Source organism: Heliconius melpomene, chromosome 10 (genome assembly GCF_056956725.1).
Source record: "Heliconius melpomene rosina isolate 202511_hmr_F chromosome 10, ASM5695672v1, whole genome shotgun sequence".
In the NCBI taxonomy this organism is placed as follows: domain Eukaryota; kingdom Metazoa; phylum Arthropoda; class Insecta; order Lepidoptera; family Nymphalidae; genus Heliconius; species Heliconius melpomene.
In genome coordinates, this window is record NC_140398.1 from 5,999,913 (window position 1) to 6,016,747 (window position 16,835).

Sequence of the window (16,835 nt, forward strand, 5' to 3'; positions counted from 1 at the left end):
AAACCCTTTGAAATGAATGTTAGAGAAGAAAATATGACGAAAAAAATTTCCACTGTCTGTACCGAAGTCAAACGAAAACGTTCCACGACAAAAATATTATTGTATTTGGATTTCCTAGTATATTGTACTTCTACTAGATTTTGGCTATTTAGTACAGATTGTGGTGTTTTTTGTTGTTGCAGCTAATATAAAATTTAATTTAAATATATCTTTTATCTTTGTATTTAGGAAAAACATGTTATATATGTTGTTATATACACAAATGGATGCATTCTTTGATCTTCTACAAAAATTGGCGTATGTAATGGAAAAATGTTTAGTTATTTCACATATATTTATGAAGGTGGTAGATATTCGCGCAAGACAAACGTGGTTTTACCTGCATACTTCTCCTTCACCACCTCCACAACCTTTTGTCCTTCACTGTTAGTCCCAGGTCTTCCAGAGTTTAGTTAGTCAAACAGTCTGAGAAATTTTTTTATATAGATTTTTGTTTTGGTGTCGTATAAATAACTATATAATAAACTTGGAAAAACACGAATATTTTGAATTCAGATTCTTCAATTTTAATTATATGTAACCTATAAAATGGTCAATGTATTTATATTAATTTAATTATATGAAATTTATTTTAATATAGATATTACTTTACATATTATATTTCATTTATAATGAACACTCATAACCAGCTTTACAATTATAATAATTAATTGGTAAATCTATTTTTAATTTTTCTGTAAGGATGTCGTGCTCGTGGTAACGCGGTATAGTGAATGACTGTAAACGCCGTTGCGGGTTCGAATCACATTTAGGGATTGACGAACGAATATGGAAAAGTCTCCTATAATATCAGGTCGAAGATAACTTTTCTATGATGACATTATTTGCCCAGTAAACGATATTTAGCGCTATCTATAACTAGATATATGTAATCCGTCGTAGTGTGAAAATGTTCGTAATCGCATTAGGGAGCGCGTCGAATCTGATCGCAATTCAATAATTGAGTTACTTGTTGATGTTGATTATTACGGTTTGCATCTAAAACTGAGTAAACGTTATATAAATATTAACTTAAAATTCTGATTGTTTTAAAAAAAAGTAGAGACCGCCATGGTGCAGCAGCGTAATGTTTGATTGTAAACGCAATGGTTGTGGGCTCGATTCCCACTTAGGGGCTGTGTCTTCAAGACTGTGTGTTGAGTGTCTGAACTCTACGTCGCGTTTTGCCTTGGTAAAGCTGGGAAATAAAAACTTATTTTTCCCACGAGTGAATTCAATTTTCAATATCAATTTTAAGCTTCAACCAGTAAACCATATAAATAAAAGGAGCCATCTGTTATAATTCTGCATATGAGAAAACATAAACATCCCCACAGTAACAAAGTTGAGGGAAATTTTAAACTTTTAGTTGATTTGCATAAAACAATGTTTTCCTGCCAGCTTAACCGATATAATTGTAAATATTGTATAATTTTGAAGGCTTCCTAAGCAAAGGAAGCATAAGTATAACATAAAAAATAAATATTTTATATTAGTATGTATATTAACGTTTTGTATGATCGATTTTTCTACATATTTTTTAAATATATTTCTATCAGATATATTCAAACCATTTCATATAAACTAATAATAATTTCCTACTATTACACAATATAGACTTACAATACGAATACATTGCATAAAGCCCAACAAACAGTGTCTGCAGCAAAGTTTTAGAAACAAGCGTAAAATTTGCAAACTTTTAATTAGAACTATCGATACCCCTACCAAGCATTGCAACTGACTAGAGAACGTGTAAGGGAGTTTTGCAATACAATGAAATAGGAATTTAATAATTGAAAGATTTTTTTTTATTTTACCGTCATGTTATTTAAAACCTGACGACAAAATTTACAGTGAAAATTTCATAGGTACGAACGATATTCCCTAAAATATAACGAAAGCAGAAAATTCGTGAGTCACATCTTCTAGCTAGATATGTACGCCTGGTAAAACGAAAAACCACAAAAGCTGCAAATACCACAACGACAGAAATCTCAAATATCATCAAATAATTTCAAGATCAATTTACTGAAACAAAAAACCAAGGAGTTGTTGGTATTTCATCAATAAAAACGATTATGAACTACTAAATATTGCTGCTTTGCTTATCTAAAAATATTTATTTATTGGCTTTCTATATATTTTTAATTTATTTGTTGTTGTTGTTCTTTATTTATGGCGTTCCGAGCGTGCCAATTCAGTACTAATCACTTCGCCAGTGTCACGTTGAATGGAAAACACACAAAGGAGAATGTACGGTAAAACATATAATATAACGCAATAGGAGAATGCACGTTAAAATTAAACGTTAATTGACATTTATGAATTGCTTATTTATTTTTTCTAGAAATAAATAAGCAATTCATAAATGTCAATTAATAAATGTCATTCACTATTTGATATAAGCCTCTATAATATGTGCATTTGGCATATGGCGCTATTTTCGTGCATGTTTCTAATACACCAATGATATTTAGTAGAATTAGTTTATATAGACAAAACTTTAAAACTACTCTTGGAATTTCAAATTATCTCTTATGTGTTAAATGGCGGAAGTCAACACCACACTTTTCTTACCAAAGCAAGGAAATGAAAATAATTTATTACTTCAAGTCACAAAGTCTGAACTAACAATTATTGCAAAATATTCTTACTATACCATCGATAGAAAACTACCATCACTAATTCCCATAGTAGAGTCTGTGGGAGATAGTTGTCAAGACAATGTTGCAGGCAACTGTTATACCCAACTGCATACACCTATGGTTAATAGGGGGAAGCTAAAGTGTTGAGCTGCATGTTAACTAAATATTAATTTCGTAGTAAACTGCACGTTTGTAAAGTTTCACATATATATATATCTATATGCAGTGTGTATTATATTATGTTGCACGAAGAGAGAACACGATATTGTGGAATATTGTATTTATAATTCAATAAGATGCAATTTTTTTTTCAAGCTTTTTCCGCATATAGGAACAACCTAGTGTTAAGACACTCCGTTTACATCTTTCTGCCTGACTTTCCAGACATTGAGATATTGATGTAGTGCGAAAAAATTTGTTTGTCTGTTTATACTAGTTTATCTATATATATAAAATCGAAAGGTCACTCACTCATCACGAAATCTCAGTAACTACAAGTGCTAGGAATCTGAAATTTTGCATAGGAGTTACTTATAGGACGTGCTCGCTAAGATGGGAATTTGCAATATTCGATTTCTAAGGGGTTGTTTTTGGGGTTGAAAGTTTGTATGAAACTTCGTTACTACAAATGCTAGGAGTCTCAAATTTTGCATAGACGTCACTAGGACGTAGTCATGGAGACAGAAATTAATAATAACATAGTTCACGCGGATGAAACCGCGAGCGGGCCGCTAGTATTATATAGAATTTATATAAAAAAGTTTAGTATTTTTTATTAAATAGTATTTTCTTATTTTCAATTACAACATAAAAATATATAGGTAAATAATATTTTCAATCATATTTATTTTTTGTGCCAAATCGGCATTACGCCATCCACCTAGCAAGAAAGAAACCTTCCATCTCTAACAGCTTCCAGTGGCTGAATCACTGTAACTCTTCTATTTTTTTTTATAAATAAAAAGTCCAAGGACGTATATAAACAAAGGCATAACTCGATACGAGACTTTTATATTACAATATATAAAAAGATGCCGTAAAAATGGGCCTTCCCAAGATGTTTTGTATTTTTCGGGTTCAAGAGTGTAATAAGGAGGATTTCATGAATCATGAACTACTTTGATAAAGAAATATAAACTTAGCTTGTCTTATTTACTTAATTTAATGTGATCCATTTGTGCCAGGACTATGGTCAGATTCATTTGAATGAAATATTTACTTTTGTAGCTTACCGCTTTATCCGGAATTTTTGGGATATTGCAGGTTGAGTTTTAAAACTCAAAGCCGCGTTTTGTCTTGTTATCAGAGTGGGACTCGAACTCACGACAGCCGTTGGATTTGAGTTTGCTAATTAAAAAATAAACTTATGATAAGAGAAGCACGTAAGTAAAACTTACAAATATTCTGAATTATTGTCATATGTTATAGTCCACGCAAATGAAGTTGCGGGCTGTAACTCGTAAACGTGTATAATTTCAAATGCACCATTAAGTAATTAATATCTATTTAGTTCGAAAATTGCATAAATTTGTATGAAATTATTTCATTTAAATTATAGGTGTTTCGTACGAAATTATACGTGATAGAACTGAATTGTAAAAGTCAATTTAAATTATTATTTTTTTCATTGTTTGCTCAATTTTGATAGTATTTTTGAAGAATAGTGTTTTTTTTAGTTTTCCGCTGTATCCTGCTGAATTAAGCCCTTCCATTCCTCACCGACAACCAGCGCTGCGGCTTGCCTCGTTGCCAGGACGTGGAAATGAAAATATTAAATATTTCATTCCACCGAGTGGGAATCAAACCACCGCCACCTTTACATTTACAATTGCACGCATCGCTAATACCTTTATAGTTTTACTGTGAAAATGACGTCAAAAACCATTTCTACAAAACTATTTAATAATTTAATTAAACTTAATACCACACAAGATGATTCTCACGTACATATAGCATTATGAAAATGTTTCAAAGTTATTATAAATTAAGTTACTGTCATTTGTTTTGGCTCAAATTGTATCCCTTTGAACATTGACTAACAATTACATTACTATAGAAAATTATAATAAAGGCGATCGGGCGTAGTGACACAGCGTCTGAACGGTTATACGGTTCGATTCCCAGTCGGGTAACTGAATTATTTTCCATTTCTCACTCACGTGCTCACAAAGCTTGGCGTTTAGTTCTGTGGATACATAATGTCTCAATTGTTGGAAGATCGGGTACGAACTGTGAAGTGTCTTATCATTAGGGGGAAGAGCAAATGGAAATTTGCTTACCCTGCTATATTCGGGATACAGCGTGAAGCAACGCCGGGAAACGCAACACCGCTCTTTGCTTTGTTACCAGAGCGTAATGAATGCTTTTATCTCATTTTTCCTAGTAGGAAACGAAGACACAACCGTTGCGTTTACAGTCGCACCCTTGTGACCCACCGTCACCTTAAGATTTACTTTTGAAAAAAAAATATCTACTTATCCAGAACTGCTTGGTATATGGTAGCTGATAAACAGACTGATATTAATTGAATATTATTGCTAGGGATTGCTGTAAATGAAATATTTAGATTAAGGATTTAAAGCCTAAAAAAATATATAAACTTTTAAATATCTTTATTACATTTAATTTTTTAAACGGTAATTATTAAGCGATTAAATGCTTATTGAACATGAATGTTTAATTTGTTCACACTATTATAAAAGCTGTATAAATGCTGTCCATGCTACTATATTCGTCCTCATTTCGTACCGACAGAACTACAGAGAAAAACATGAAATTGTTCATACAAAAACTTTTCAATGTTCTAGAAGATCCAAATCAACCATTTGTAGGGCGAAATATTAAATTGTTGAAAATTTTTGGGTTATTATTACCGGAGAATAACAAAAAGCTGAAATTAATATATTTCATTTTTCATGCATATGTACTAATGTTCATAGTAACTCAATGGATGGAACTTTTCACAAGTCGGTCAGAAATAATAATGATTTTGCGTAATGTTAAATATGCTATATTCGCTTCTGTGAACGTCACGAAAGTGAGTACGTGTATTTTATGGCAGAAAGATTGGAAGTTTATCCTCGATTTCATAACTAAAGTTGATGAGGAGAGAAGGACAACAAAGGACAAAGTATCTAAAGATATTCTTCAAAAATATACTTTTCAAAGCAAAATTGTAACGTATTTATATTTTTATTTAACTTATTGTACTATAGCCATGATGATTATACAGCCGACGGTTCAATTCTCTCTGTCATCGTCGTACAGAGAAAAATTGAAGAGTGGTAAAGAAAAACCTTTGGAAGTAGTGAATTCCTGGCTACCGGTAGACAAAAGGACGTCTTCAGGATATATTATTATGATTATTTGTCAAATGTTACCACTTATTTATTCTGGTGGTTGGATAACGTCCTACGATACTAACGCAATCGCCGTTATGACTTTTGTTTGTTGTGAACTAGAATTGCTTCGAAGGGACTGTCAGATTTTATTTGGAACTATCAAAGAGCCTGCGTCAAATGAAGAGGCTAAAGCTAAATTAGCCAAATGCCATAAGCGACATAATGATTTGGTTATGTAATTATACAATTATACTATTCCTAGGCCATGATTTTAAGTTTAAGTTACTAACGTTTTACCAGTAGTAAATACTATGATTTATTTACAGGCCACGTGATTTGTTTTTCCACATATTAAGAATATTTAGCTAAGACCAGTGGGTCTTTCTGCAAAATTTATAGAGCTTCTAATCTATAATCTTAAGAAGTATAAATTCTCAGGTCATAAGCAAAACTTAACCTTGAAATACTCCAATATTAGGACAGTAGTAATTTAAATATTTATCATTAATTTATATGAATTGTTCATATTTGTACAAAAAAAAAGCTTTTTGCAGATTATACACTTAAATTTAATTGAAAATCTAAAACCGAAATTGCCTTTCTACAAAGTACAAAGTATCCATTGCATCCTATTCTATTATAGCGTACCAACTAAAGCCATCATTGATCCGAAAAAAAAGAACGAATTTCAGGCAGTATTTTATATAACGCTTTTTTTAAGCACTATTCTAGATAAAATTCCTGATTTTAATACCGTTTCTCATCTTTTTCTCTGTCTATAAAAAAATATAATTGCAATTTTTTTTCATATTTTTGTTACCAGATTCGCTATCTTTCGCTATATTTTTCCAGATGCAGTCAACTATTTGATTCGTGCCTTTCATCAGTTATGTTAGTATACGTTGTTATTTGCTCATGTATGTTATGCGCGACTGCTTATCAGTTTATGGTAAATATTTTAAATACATTTAAGCTCATATATTTCAACATGGCAGTTTTGAACCGAATCTCTTGTCTATGCGTTCTAGGTACGTGAGTCATAGTAGGTAAGCGTGCCACTATAAATGCGACCGTTTGTGGATTCGATTTCTACTTGAGGAAATGAAACATTTAATATTGTGATTTCCTCGCTATGGTAACGAGGCAAAGCGTGGTGTTAAATTCTGCCACTCAACATGCAATCCCTACAGAATTCGAAGTGATTTAACATTAGGTTCCCAGGTTCCCTCTGCCTACTCTGCTATGTGCGGGATATATCTAGAAGCGCAACATACTAATATTATAATACGTTACAGATTGAAAACGAACCATTGCAAAAGATAATAACAGCTGTATACTTAATTTTCGCTGTATCCCAACTGTTTTTATATTGCTGGCACAGTAATGAAGCATATTACATTGTAAGTATTTTTAGAGGCCTTTCGTGGTGCAGGGCAAAAGCGGGTGACAGGTTGTAGGGTCGATTTCAGAATTAGGCGGAAAGTGGACAGCAGAGTCATCAATCCACACATGTTCTCCAGGGTCCCCATACTTTTTGCGTGACCCCTTCTTTATTCAGTATCATCGATGTTGTGTTGTTATGAAAAATATAAACATTGGCTTAATTACTTGTAAATCTAGAACCATAGCGTTATTTACACTTTACAGTTGAAAGCACACAAACTTGGGTGTATTATTATATTTAAATCAGGTATTTCACTGCTTTATATATATAGAAAAAATGAGACGTTAAATTCCGCCACATGTATAGCCTCATTTGACTTATATAAGATATATAATCAAAGAATTTTTATATATTTCAGAGTAAAGATCTCATGTTAGGTCCTTATGAAAGCATATGGTGGATGCGTAGGTTGTCCGAACAGAAGAATATCCATATTTTAACAAATCAACTGGATAAAATAATAGTATTCAGTGCTGGCCCGTTCAGCAGTATTACTGTTACAACTTTTATTAACGTGAGTTTAAATAAACTTGCACTTAAATATTTGTACTTAAGTTTTTAAGATACTCCGTTCCCATAAAGACTTCCATTGCCTACTCTCCGCCGAATTCTGAAGGCATTGCATGTTGAGTTGCGGAACTCTACGCTGCAAGTAACAGCTTTACTCGTAAATAGTAGGTAAATAGATATGAAGTTGTCGTGGCGGTGACAACGCCTGACTGTAAACACGATGGTTGTGGAATCAATCCCCACTCGGGGGAATAAATATTTTTAATTTCCTCGCTCTGATACAAGGACCTGGGGAACGGAGTGTCAGCTTAATGTCAACACTTTCCGAATTCATAGCTGCAATTTATATCATAACAGGAAAATGAAAATATTAAATATGTATTTCATTATATTAATTTCCCTTCCGAATGAAACTAAATTGGCCTTAATAATTAAACCAAATATTTAAAATTACCTAATTTATAATTGTGTATAATTTTCCAGATCTTGAAAGGAGCTTACAGTTATTACACTCTCTTGAGTCAATCCCAAGAAAATTAGTACGAAGAGGAAGTTCTTTTCAATTCTTACAAAAGCCTCTATCTATTTCAATATTTCTATATTAAATATTAAATATAAAGTACACTTTTTATGCACTATTATAGTATTTTGTGTAGATGTTCCTTGTAAAATGAATAGTTTTTTAGAAATAAATTATAGTAGTAGATCTCTAATCTGTATTATTTTTGTAAAAAATATACTTTCATAAAGCTCTTCCGATACTAAGTGACTGAAAGACAATGCACAGCCATAAATGCGTGACATAGAACGTTGTAATTTGGCATAAAGGGTTATTGGGGAGTATAGGGGGAGTCCTCCTGCGTAAGTACTCAGGATTTCCCAAATTTTTTACTGGAATGGAAAAAATTAGGTTGTGTGTTTTGTACCTACTTCACGCAAACATGGTTGGGGGCTACAACTAGTTACTTATAACTGTAACAAAGTTCTAACTTATATTAACACTAGACTGGAAGACAATGAATACTGGGTTCTCTCTGCTTATATTTTTTTTAGATTAAGTCGACATTGCCAAAAAAAACATAAACACATAAACTCAATATTAATGTAAGAGTTAAGGGTAGATTTAAAAAAAACATAGTACAGTTTTTATTATATTTTATCTAACATAAGCTATCTATAATTTTGATTAATGCAGGGTAGGCAGACACTGTGCGTGTTAAGTGATGTGAACTCATCGCCTGGTTTTGCCTTCTTCATTCCTCCAAGTGGAATTGAAACCTTAACGACGACGACGAAGTTTACCAAAATAAGTAAAATGAACATTTAATATATTCTAGATATGCACTATAAAGCTTGCACTTGAATTACACTAAAAGCAATATACTGTTGCTCTGTTTACACTTTAAATTAATCTTCCTCAGACTGACTCAACAGTGTATAGTAACTGTACGCTCCTTTCAAAATCTGAAATAAATTTAAATTATTATTATTTATATAAGTATTTTGTCGAAAGCAAAATTATGTTATAAAATAATTAAATTAAATAAATTGTATTTGTTCTTTTGATCAATTACGTCCGTACGATATCATCCAATCTCAATCTTCATATAGGCAGAGTAGGCAGAGGGAACCTCATGTTAAGACCTCCCACATTCCGCTCAATTTGAGGCATTATGTGTTAGGTTGTGGAACTCAACGCCGCGTTTTATCTTCTTACCAGAGCGAGGTAATATAAATAATTAATTTCTTCGCATTAGAATCATAAGTACGCTGTGATGATCTATTACGCTTATTTGTATCTTAAAACTTTTAATAACTCACAATGGCTCGAAAATTGGGAACAGAATGTTAGCCTATTGTTACTCTCTTGCCATACTATATTCGTATGAGGGATACAGCGTTAACTTACGCTAATAAAAGTAGCAACAGTAATACTAGTGAAAGGGCCGGCGCTAAACACTATTTCCTTATTGAATTGGTCTGTAAGAATACTTATATCCTTCTGCTCGGAGACGCTACGTGTCCACCACATGCTTTCATATGGGCCTAGAGTTAAATCTTTACTCTGCGAAAAAAGAAGGTTATTTTTGTTTACATGAGATTTAAGATATAAAATAAAAAAACTCGTTGTTACCTCTACATTTACTTCTACACTAACTACATGAGGATTTTCAATTTTAAACTTTTATAAATATTCATAAATAATATAAGTAGTACATCTAAATCAATTAATTTCATTTTATAATTAATTTTCAACAAGTATTAAAAAAAAGTACTTACGACGTAAAGCACTTCATTACTATGCCAACAAAACATGAACAGTTGGGACACTCCAAATATAAGATATTCAGCGGTTATAAACTTTTGCATTGCGTTCGTTTCTACCTAAAAATTAATAAATATAAGAAATAACGGCTTCACGCTCTTTGCTTAAGTAACCAGGGAACTTAGTTTTAAGAACATGGGTTTAACCCCCACTCGAAGATATGATTATATTTAATCTATTCCTTTTTTATTCTTCCGCTGAAGAAGACAGAGCGTGGAGATAAGTGCCGCTTATTACTCAATGTCTCAAAGATTAGGCGAAAAAGTGGGGAACGAAGTGCCTTAGCACTAGGGTACCTGGTACCACTAGTAATGGAACTTATCATAATATGATACGAGGAAGATGAGCAAAATTTCAGATTATACCGTCAATTGATAAGCAGTTGCACACAGCATAACGGAGCACACGATGACGTAAAGCAACATAATTGGTGAAAGACAAGAATCGAATAACTTGACGTATCTGGAACAGAATGATAAAGGAATTATTGTATTTATACGTTTTTAACTGTTGAGACTTTTCGTTCCTATTAAGATACATCTGTTTTCACTTTTCCCGCCTAATTTAGATATATATATATAGACCATATATTTATTTATATCTTTGAGCTTTTTTTTTCTATCAAAAAAATTGAATTCTTACTTTACCAAGTCCTTGTGCCGTTTTTGGCATTTACTTAAATTTACTCTAGCCGTTTCTTCATTCACAGGACTATTTGTCCCGAATAAAATCTGAGAATCTCTTCTTAATAATTCTACTTCACCACGAAAGAAAACCATCGTGGATACAGCATTCGCGTCAAATGCAACTATGTATATCAACGAGTAAATTGTTGCATATATTTGAAGCAGCAAGCTTAGTAAGTACACTGTCAGATTATCTTTGTCGAATGGCACCCAAGTATTAGTAATTGGTATATATTTATCTAAATCATCCTCCAGTGAAGAATACATTCGTAAACAGTATATTAATATTGGCTGAATCAAGACCAAAAATACAGTAGCTGATGTCAAGTATATGTAAATATAAGTTACAATTTTACAATATTTTACCAATTTCTTGTAAATTTTAATTGATATGGGATCATCAGTTTTTAATCTATCCACATTTACTTTATTGACATATTGAATAATTGTTTCCCATCTTTTTTGCCATAGCATATAAGAAGACACTTTCGCTATAATCATTGTGCTCATCAAGACATACTTCAAATTTCTTAAAAATTTTACTATATTTGATATGTTTATAAACGTGTCGGTTGCTTGTGTTAATGCAAAGAATATCATTAAAGATAATAATATTCCCGCCTTCACTCTTACAGCGGCTCTATATCCAGGCCGTTCTGATAATAGATACGACATTTTTAGTAATTTAACATTACGCCCAATTAGTGGATAGTTGGAATCTTCCAAAGCGAAGTGAAATTTTGTTAAAAGTGAAGTCATTTTAATGTGAAGGAATATTAATTATGGTAACTTATAAGGCACCTACTTGACTTTTATACAGTCTATCATAATTATATACTTATAATTTATATGGATTATAGTGTTGTGACTTGCCCGACTGCCAAAATAGTTCATCGCGTAGACATCGCGTGAAGACATCAAGCTGAATTTAATATTAAATATTCAAGTGCCTTGAAGCACAAAAAGCACAAGCAAAAGCTTCTACGTCAACGCAATCAAAAGATACGAGCATTTATGCCCCGATTTTGGTGCATTTTATAAGAAATTCGCCGCGTGATTAAAACCTATAGGGTACATAGATACACGATATAAGAACTTACAATACAAATAAAGGAAACAATCTGATACGTGAAAATTTATAGGTATTTCATAAGATTATACTAGATTTCGAACAAAATAAGTATATGTTCTTACAAATTTAGATTTATCAATTTTTATAAATTGTACTTCCTGTTGACCTACTCAAATTAGTAAGGAAACCTCGGTGATCTAATCCGACTCGCACTTAACCAGTCTCTTTATATTTTTTTGGTATTTTTAGGTTGAGTATAAATCTTTCTAATGTTACAAATTTACTTAAAAATAAATAAATATAGAAATCGAATGAAAATGCATTTCATTTCCCATCACCAAATACCTTTTACCTTTTGTAAGACATATTAATTAATATATATTTAATGTGATGCCAATTTATAATTACTTATATAATTACAGTAGCGCAATGTGAAATTTCGAATGAATTTCATATTCATTATAATACTTCAATTATAATATGTTGAAATTTATATAATTAATGTTATGAATGTATTTTTTTTTTTAGTTTAACTCTTTATTTATTCCGTTCTACATATCTATTTTGCACTTTCCGCTCAAAGTACAACTATTGCGCTTACTTCTAAATTGTATGTAGGTAATATTATATAATATGAAAAAAAAAAATCGCCTTCACGCTGTATCCCGCACACAGCAGGGTAGGCAGAGGGAACCTTGTGTTAAGACACTCCGTTCCCCACTTTCCGCCGAAGTCTGGAGGCACTGCGTGTTGACCCACAACCAGTCGATTTTACAGTCACACTTTGTGCGCCGCGACTATTCTCAAGAAAAAAAAAGAAACTAAGATTTTTTTATTTAAGCTTTTGAGCAGGATTGGCAAGGAGAACCTAGTTAAAACACTCTATTCCCCACTCAATTATCATCACACAGTTTTCGAGACATGGCGTATTGAGTGGCAGAAATTTACGCTGCGACTTGTCTTTGAACTACTACGTACGTGGTGAATCATTAAATTTTCTACTTACTTCATCAAATCATTACATCGTTTATGACATTTAATCATTTGAAATCTAGCATTCTCCTCTGTGGCACGAGCATCAACAGTACCAAATAAATTTTGGCAATCTATCCTGAGTAACTCAAATTCTCCACGAAAAAACACCATTATACAAACAGCACAGGTATCAAAAGTGGCCATAATTATTCCTGTATGTATAGTTGAATAAGCTTGATAAGAGAATTGTCCCAGATATACTATCAGGTTGTTTCTATCAAACGGCACCCAAGATGGGGCAATCAGTATATACTTCTCTGTATCATCAATTAAATCTTCTCGATATACTGATTCTTCTTTGGCATAAGTTAAATAATATTCGGCAGCCGGATGTATTATAACCATAATAACTGTACAAACTGTTAGATAACAGTAAAATTTAGTTATAAATTTGCAATGTCTAACTAAGTTCTCATTGATTTTGATTGATATTAAATCTTCTGATTTATATCTCTCCAAATTAACTTCATTCACAAAATCTATTATGCTTATCCATTTTTTTTGCCAAAACAAAAATGACGTTGCCTTCACCACTATCACCGAACTGAGCATTGAGTATTTTATATTTCGTAACAATTTGAGGACATCAGTTCTAGTTATATATATTTCTATGTACTGAGTGATTACAAAAAACGCTGTCAAGTAAAGGAATATTGTATGTTTTATATGAATTTTACCGTTTGTCGGCAATAAGCCTGACATCTTCAGTAAAGTCACATTTAGACCTAGTAGATGTTTTGGTTTTTCTAATGTGTTATTTTTATTTATATCTGATATCATTATGCTATAATGTTGGGAAATCGTTAACAGGTGTTGTGTTGACTTCAACATACTTGTATATATATGCGTTATTTGCGAACAGTGATGTGAAAATAATATTTTTACATCATATTTTTTAAATTATTTTCACTACACAAGGCCACTACATCATACTGGATGTAATGATCATTGTGGTCTTAGGTATTTTTTATACTATGTACAGATATTACTGTTTTTTTAATCTGTAATATCTATAAATTATTTATTAAGTAACATGCCTCGAAAATTCGGTTCAGCGGAAAGTGAGGAACGGAGTGTATTAACACTAGGTTTTCTCTGCCTACTACATAATCGGGATATAGCGTGAAGTTGAAAAAAAAAGAGTAATGTGAATACCAAAACACTTAAAATAAAAGAAACCTTTTAAATACGAGTATATTTAAAATATATCCAATTTAAAACCTTTTCCCATCACCTAACAAAATTGATCTTTTCTGAAACATAATATTATTAAATTTATTATTCAATTCAATTTATTTTATAATTATCCAAATAATTACAGTCGGGTGTGAAATTTCAATAGAACTTGTTATTCAAATTATAACTTGTTTGTTTTATAAGTATATACAAATTATTCTATTATGTTAGCTGTTAATAGAGTACTTAAGTAAAATACTTGGCTTAGCACGTGCAAATTTATAAATATTTTTAACAAGAGTCACATAAATGTATACGTAAAGGGGTATGGGTTTCGCCACCCTACATGTGATGCCTAGAAAATTCAACGGAAAGTGGGTACGGAGCGTACATTAGGTGTCTTGCAGTAAGACAATATTAATTTAGTTTTTTAGCTTCACACTGTATCCCGCACTTCATATATCCGTAATTAGGAAAGTAGTATCAATTTCATTTAGTTAGTATCAATTTGCATTAAGTATGTGGGCCAAAAATGTATGACGTTCACCCAATCAAAAGTTCTTATTTCTGCATTCGCAGAAGACGAGGTGGGCAAAGTAGCGGAATATTTTTTTAGGCCAATTTCAAGATATTAATTTTAAAAACATATTAAACAGTTTTCAATTTCTTTTTGACTAAAGCTACCATATTAAAGTTACAACTATAATATTCGTAGCTGCATCACAACTTCGTTAAAATTCGTATTCACTTATAAAATTAAGTAACATTAAGCCATTTTAATTAAAATATCTGTGCTTAAGTATATATTTAACTGAATTAGTCTACTTTGACTAAGTTTACGTCTGTAAATATGAGACTTTTGACATCTATTTATATAAGATCTACAATTTAGTATCTTCTGGGAATTTTAAACATGTTTGTATAAGTTTCACTCGCTTAGCTAATAAGCTGACATTTATACTATTTGAAATAGCTTATAAGCAAGTTAGCTTAATTTATTTGAGAGCGTATAAACAATAAATCAGTATAAAACAATAGTCAAAAATACTTACTTCAACAATTTTACATGTCTGTTGTGGCAATTTTTAAATTTTTCATAAAATCTCTTTCGGTCTTCAAACAAATTTTCTGATCCGCAGATATTACTGCTATCAATTTTCAACATTTCCAATTCACCTTTGAAAAAAACCATAATTGCTATGGCATTCGTATCGAAAGAGGTGATCCAACCACCTCCATAAATGGCAGCGTAGCTTTGATACATGCAAGCAAAAATATGTCCAATTGGAGTATTTTTATCAAATGGCACCCAAGAACTGACAACTTGGGCATAATCTTCTGTACCATTTTTTATGTTATTTCTATAATTTTCAGACAGAACATACTTGAAAATTGGTTGACTCATGACTATTATTACCGTTGTATACATAAGAATCCAGTAAAAATATGTAATTTTTCTACTGTAGCTTGTATATTTGTTGATAATTGTGTCCTTAACTTCTGAATCTCCTCTCTGAACCTTGTCAGCTTTGTTGACATAATCGATTATATCTTTCCAATGTTTCTGCCGAACCATAAAACTTGTCACCTTGCTCACACTAACTGTCGCCAAAATAGTTATTTTTAAATTAGTCAATGTTAAATTCATGTCATATTTGACAAACCAAATTTCAGTATATTCGGTTGCTGTAAAAATAATTACTGTTATATGTAAAAATATATAAAGAAATCTCTTAACATAGTTTTCTGGTAGCAATAATCCCCAAAACTTTAGGGCTTTCAAATTAGGTCCTAAAAGAGGGAAGTCAGGATTTTCAAGTTTGCTAGAAATATATGATAACATGTTGTTGCTTTCCGCTAGTGATAGGAATTAAGTAATTAAATAGGCGTATTGTGGTTTTATATTCCGCAATAATTACCTCGTTAATTATAGTGTTGTGCATTTGTAATCGACATAGTGTAGACAGTATTTTTTCCATCTTCATACTTTATTAAGAGTAACAGGGTAGATAGCTAAAACCACTGCACTTTCGAGCAAACTTTGATACTTTGCGTCGAGTACAAAAATATTTTTTTTATTCAAACTCATTTTAAGCGTTTACTTAAAAATATATTGGAAAAAACCAGGTTTTTTCCAATACTAATCACTCTATATAGTAAATGGGTAAGCGGGTAAAACTGGGAAAAGATAGTATAGTCGTAACTATTTATCTTGAGTGGAGGAGGTATTAAGCTGAAATTAATATTAAATGTCAAAATTAAAAAAGCCATTTTGCTTAAAAGAGAGTAATAAAAATATAAATTTTAATGGAAACTATACCCTCTGTATGAGGTTAAATAATAATGTAGGCAACATGGTTATATTTTTAATGAGATGCAAATGGCTTTTTGCGGAAGCAAAATTTCGTGATTGCTCAATTTGACTTGAAATTGTAATAGATACCTTTAGCGCATAAAATTTTTCAATTTATTATATATTCCGCCCCTCATCACGCAGTGCCTCCTGAATTCGGCGAAAAGTGGAGAACGAAGTGTCTTAACACTAGATTCCCTCTGCT

At 31.7% G+C, this 16,835-nt stretch overlaps 4 protein-coding genes across 5 annotated transcripts in view; 2 read left to right on the forward strand and 2 right to left on the reverse strand.

Annotated features, from left to right (window-relative positions):
• LOC146535313 (uncharacterized) overlaps window positions 1-16,835 on the forward strand; it is a 212,387-nt gene that overhangs the window by 41,872 nt on the left and 153,680 nt on the right. The gene's annotated exons all lie outside the window — the stretch shown is intronic.
• Window positions 5,454-8,930, forward strand: LOC146535314 (odorant receptor 30a-like). Its single transcript, XM_085191376.1, has 5 exons — window positions 5,454-6,263; window positions 6,881-6,977; window positions 7,324-7,428; window positions 7,831-7,986; window positions 8,466-8,930. The coding sequence occupies exons 1-5, from the start codon at window positions 5,458-5,460 to the stop codon at window positions 8,520-8,522; spliced, it is 1,221 nt and encodes a 406-aa protein (XP_085047502.1). The 5' UTR covers window positions 5,454-5,457; the 3' UTR covers window positions 8,523-8,930.
• On the reverse strand, window positions 9,105-13,881 carry LOC146535315 (odorant receptor 4-like). 2 transcript variants are annotated; one of them, XM_085191372.1, is made up of 5 exons: window positions 13,073-13,881; window positions 10,674-10,770; window positions 10,263-10,367; window positions 9,892-10,047; window positions 9,105-9,446 (listed from the first exon to the last, which is right to left on the reverse strand). In XM_085191372.1, exons 1-5 carry the CDS (start codon window positions 13,879-13,881, stop codon window positions 9,390-9,392), a joined length of 1,224 nt encoding a protein of 407 aa, XP_085047498.1. In that variant the 3' UTR covers window positions 9,105-9,389. The 2 variants fall into 2 exon arrangements, with proteins under 2 accessions (XP_085047498.1, XP_085047499.1); XM_085191373.1 differs by lacking the exon at window positions 13,073-13,881 and adding an exon at window positions 10,951-11,890.
• LOC146535316 (uncharacterized) lies at window positions 15,326-16,122 on the reverse strand. The gene has a single exon (XM_085191374.1). The coding sequence runs from the start codon at window positions 16,118-16,120 to the stop codon at window positions 15,326-15,328; it is 795 nt and encodes a 264-aa protein (XP_085047500.1). The 5' UTR covers window positions 16,121-16,122.

Bases quoted from the DNA above. Each gene is read 5' to 3' on its own strand.
- LOC146535314 (XM_085191376.1), top strand. From the start codon at position 5,458: ATGAAATTGTTCATACAAAAACTTTTCAATGTTCTAGAAGATCCAAAT. The intron at 7,429-7,830 runs GTAAGTATTTTT...TATATATTTCAG, and splicing joins GTAATGAAGCATATTACATT to AGTAAAGATCTCATGTTAGG. The intron at 7,987-8,465 runs GTGAGTTTAAAT...ATAATTTTCCAG, and splicing joins CTGTTACAACTTTTATTAAC to ATCTTGAAAGGAGCTTACAG.
- LOC146535315 (XM_085191372.1), bottom strand. From the start codon at position 13,881: ATGATATCAGATATAAATAAAAATAACACATTAGAAAAACCAAAACAT. The intron at 10,771-13,072 runs GTAAGTAGAAAA...ATTCTGTTCCAG, and splicing joins CGATGTAATGATTTGATGAA to ATACGTCAAGTTATTCGATT. The intron at 10,368-10,673 runs GTATAATCTGAA...ATTAATTTTTAG, and splicing joins CAACTGCTTATCAATTGACG to GTAGAAACGAACGCAATGCA.
- LOC146535316 (XM_085191374.1), bottom strand. From the start codon at position 16,120: ATGTTATCATATATTTCTAGCAAACTTGAAAATCCTGACTTCCCTCTT.